This window comes from Montipora capricornis, chromosome 8 (assembly GCF_036669925.1).
Source record: "Montipora capricornis isolate CH-2021 chromosome 8, ASM3666992v2, whole genome shotgun sequence".
Lineage (NCBI taxonomy): Eukaryota > Metazoa > Cnidaria > Anthozoa > Scleractinia > Acroporidae > Montipora > Montipora capricornis.
The window spans coordinates 29,332,165-29,334,664 of NC_090890.1; the positions used below are offsets into that span (position 1 = coordinate 29,332,165).

The 2,500-nt window shown below is 37.2% G+C and overlaps 1 protein-coding gene across 4 annotated transcripts in view; it reads right to left on the minus strand.

Moving 5' to 3' along the window:
• The window catches only part of LOC138059041 (thymidylate synthase-like), an 11,812-nt gene that overhangs the window by 721 nt on the left and 8,591 nt on the right, over positions 1-2,500 (minus strand). For 3 of the 4 annotated variants that reach the window (XM_068904550.1, XM_068904548.1, XM_068904549.1), the window contains exons 6-7: positions 1,220-1,294; positions 767-838 (exon numbers count right to left, since the gene is read on the minus strand). In XM_068904550.1, coding sequence (XP_068760651.1) covers positions 767-838; positions 1,220-1,294 — 147 coding nt within the window. The remainder of the gene's footprint in view (positions 1-766; positions 839-1,219; positions 1,295-2,500) is intronic. The other variant, XM_068904551.1, reaches the window with a different exon arrangement.

Here is a 2,500-nt window from a genome sequence, read left to right on the forward strand (position 1 = left end):
TGTTCTTTTTAATAACTGCAAGAATGTTAAGTTCCATCTAACAATGTACAAGGAAATAATCAGTGATCCAGGATTTGTGAGGTGTTTGATTCCTGTCTTGTCATGGATGAGGCATTTGAAAGTACTTGTATATTTTGAGGAGAATCATTCTGTACCCAGTTTTCTCTCTTCTTCCCTCGAAGGGCAGGGAAGAAGACCCTGGGAACAAGGTTGGGCAAGAAGTATTATAATTGACCATTATCTTGTTGCTAATAATGGTATCAAAAACAATCACGGAATAAATGTGTTAAAATGCAATACCAGTTTTGTGGAATGTCAGAAGACTTTCTTGCTGGATGGCCAACCAGCACGATTTCCTTAAGTATCACCAGAGTATCACCCATCTAGGTGTTAACCACATCCAACAGGACTTAACTTCAGTGGACAAACAGGAATCGGTATTTTCCCTTAGGCAAGCCACACACTATCACATGAGATAGCTAGAGGCAGCCAGTCCAAGATGGCATCCAAATGCTGAGATCATGTGGTATCACAATAGATAATCGAGGGACATAGAGGGACTGACACTATTAGGGTGCATTCTCCTTTGTCAAACTCAATAACATATATTTGGACCAGTACACCACAATCTTCTTGTCAGTTAATTACAGAAATTAACTTAAGTTCATTACACAGATGTGAAACGGAACTGAGTCAAATTTTCTTATGAGGCTGGGAGTGCAATGTACATGAAAGAAATTGATTAAGTCTGTGGATGTCTTTTTACCTGTTTCTTCAAAGCGTCAACATGATTCAAGTATACATGTGCATCTCCAAGTGTGTGAACAAAGTCTCCTGGCTTGGAAAACAAGTATTTGATTTAGTAATTATTTAAACATAATTATTTTGACAAAGGCGCCCACAATAATAACTAGGAAGTTGTCTGAGAGATTATTACCGGTACTAAAAGATGTCCCATGCCAAAAATCAGCATTTTTGTGAAAATTGACTCCATACAAACAATCACAAGATGCCCAATCATCATTTGCACAGATGACATATCAAAATTGAGATGTGCTTGCACATAGGACGTAATTCAAGATGGCGCTGAAAAAGCAGACAAATGATGAAAGCTTGCTAAAGCACACCCTATGCACAGGATCCTCAAGTGCAACAGGATATGCAACACTAGGACAAAAGAAATAATAATATTATTATAGGAGTGTGTGCTAAACCTTACCTTAAGTCCACAGACATGTGCTATCATGTATGTAAGAAGGGAGTAACTTGCAATATTAAATGGCACACCAAGGCCCTGAAAAAAAAAAAAACTGTGAATGTGCTTATCTTCCCACTGGAGTCGGTCGCAGTTTCTAATGAAGTAATCATATCCCTTCAATTTCAGCTAGGAACATTGGAGTTCTCTTTGACTCTGATATGAGCATGGAGCAACACGTCACCGCGGTGGCTAGCTAAATCGGCATTTTATCATTTTAAGAAACATAAGTCGCATTAGGAAATACATTTAATTTAGTTTTCACACCGCTGAAATTTTAATGCATGCATTTGTTACATCTAGGTTAGATTTTTGTAATTCTCTTTTATACGGAATTCCTCAACATGTTCTCAAAAGACTTCAATCAGTTCAGAATGCAGTGGCAAGGGTTGTCACCTTAATGGGCAAAAGGGAACACATTACACCCATTTTGGAAAGACTTCACTGGCTACCAGTTGAACAACGTGTTATTTTTAAGATATTGTTAATAACTTATAAGGCATTAAATAATCTTGCTCCAACTTATTTGTCCGATTTAGTTAAACCATACGTACCACGTAGGAACCTTAGATCCTTTAATACCAATCGTCTCGTCAGTATGTCCTATAATTTAAGAATGTATGGTTATAGAGCCTTCTCATCCGCAGCCCCTGCTCTGTGGAATGATTTACCCCAGAATATAAGATCCTGTGGTTGTTTTATTCAATTTAAACATTTAGTTAAAACTTATCTTTCTAAGAAGGCTTTTAATTTATGATTATCCATGATTATCCTAGGAACATTGATCCTATATTTTCTTTTACTTATTTTTATTTGATTTGATTTATATATTTTTAACAATATTGTAAATTTTATGGCATACATTAGCTTGGTTTTATTTTTTAAATTTCTTTAAATTGTTGTAAAGTGCCATTGGACAGCAATGGAAATGGCGCTATAGAAGAAAAAGGTTATTATTATTATTATTATTCGAGTCCCAGATGGGATTTGAATCCACGACCCTCCGTGATCTAGTCGGATGCTCTAACCGCTGAGCTACTGGAGACTCTATGGTGAGCAAGGGTCAATTTGTGGGTCTCGACTGGAACCGCATCATGCGGCTACACAGCCAAGTATTGACTAGCACATTTGAAACTCACTAACAGCATTGCACTGTCACATTAAAGAATATCAAGATGCAGCCAACCAACCTCCAAAGTGAGTGTGTGAAAGATGAAACAACAACAACTTTGGACGTTGGTTGGC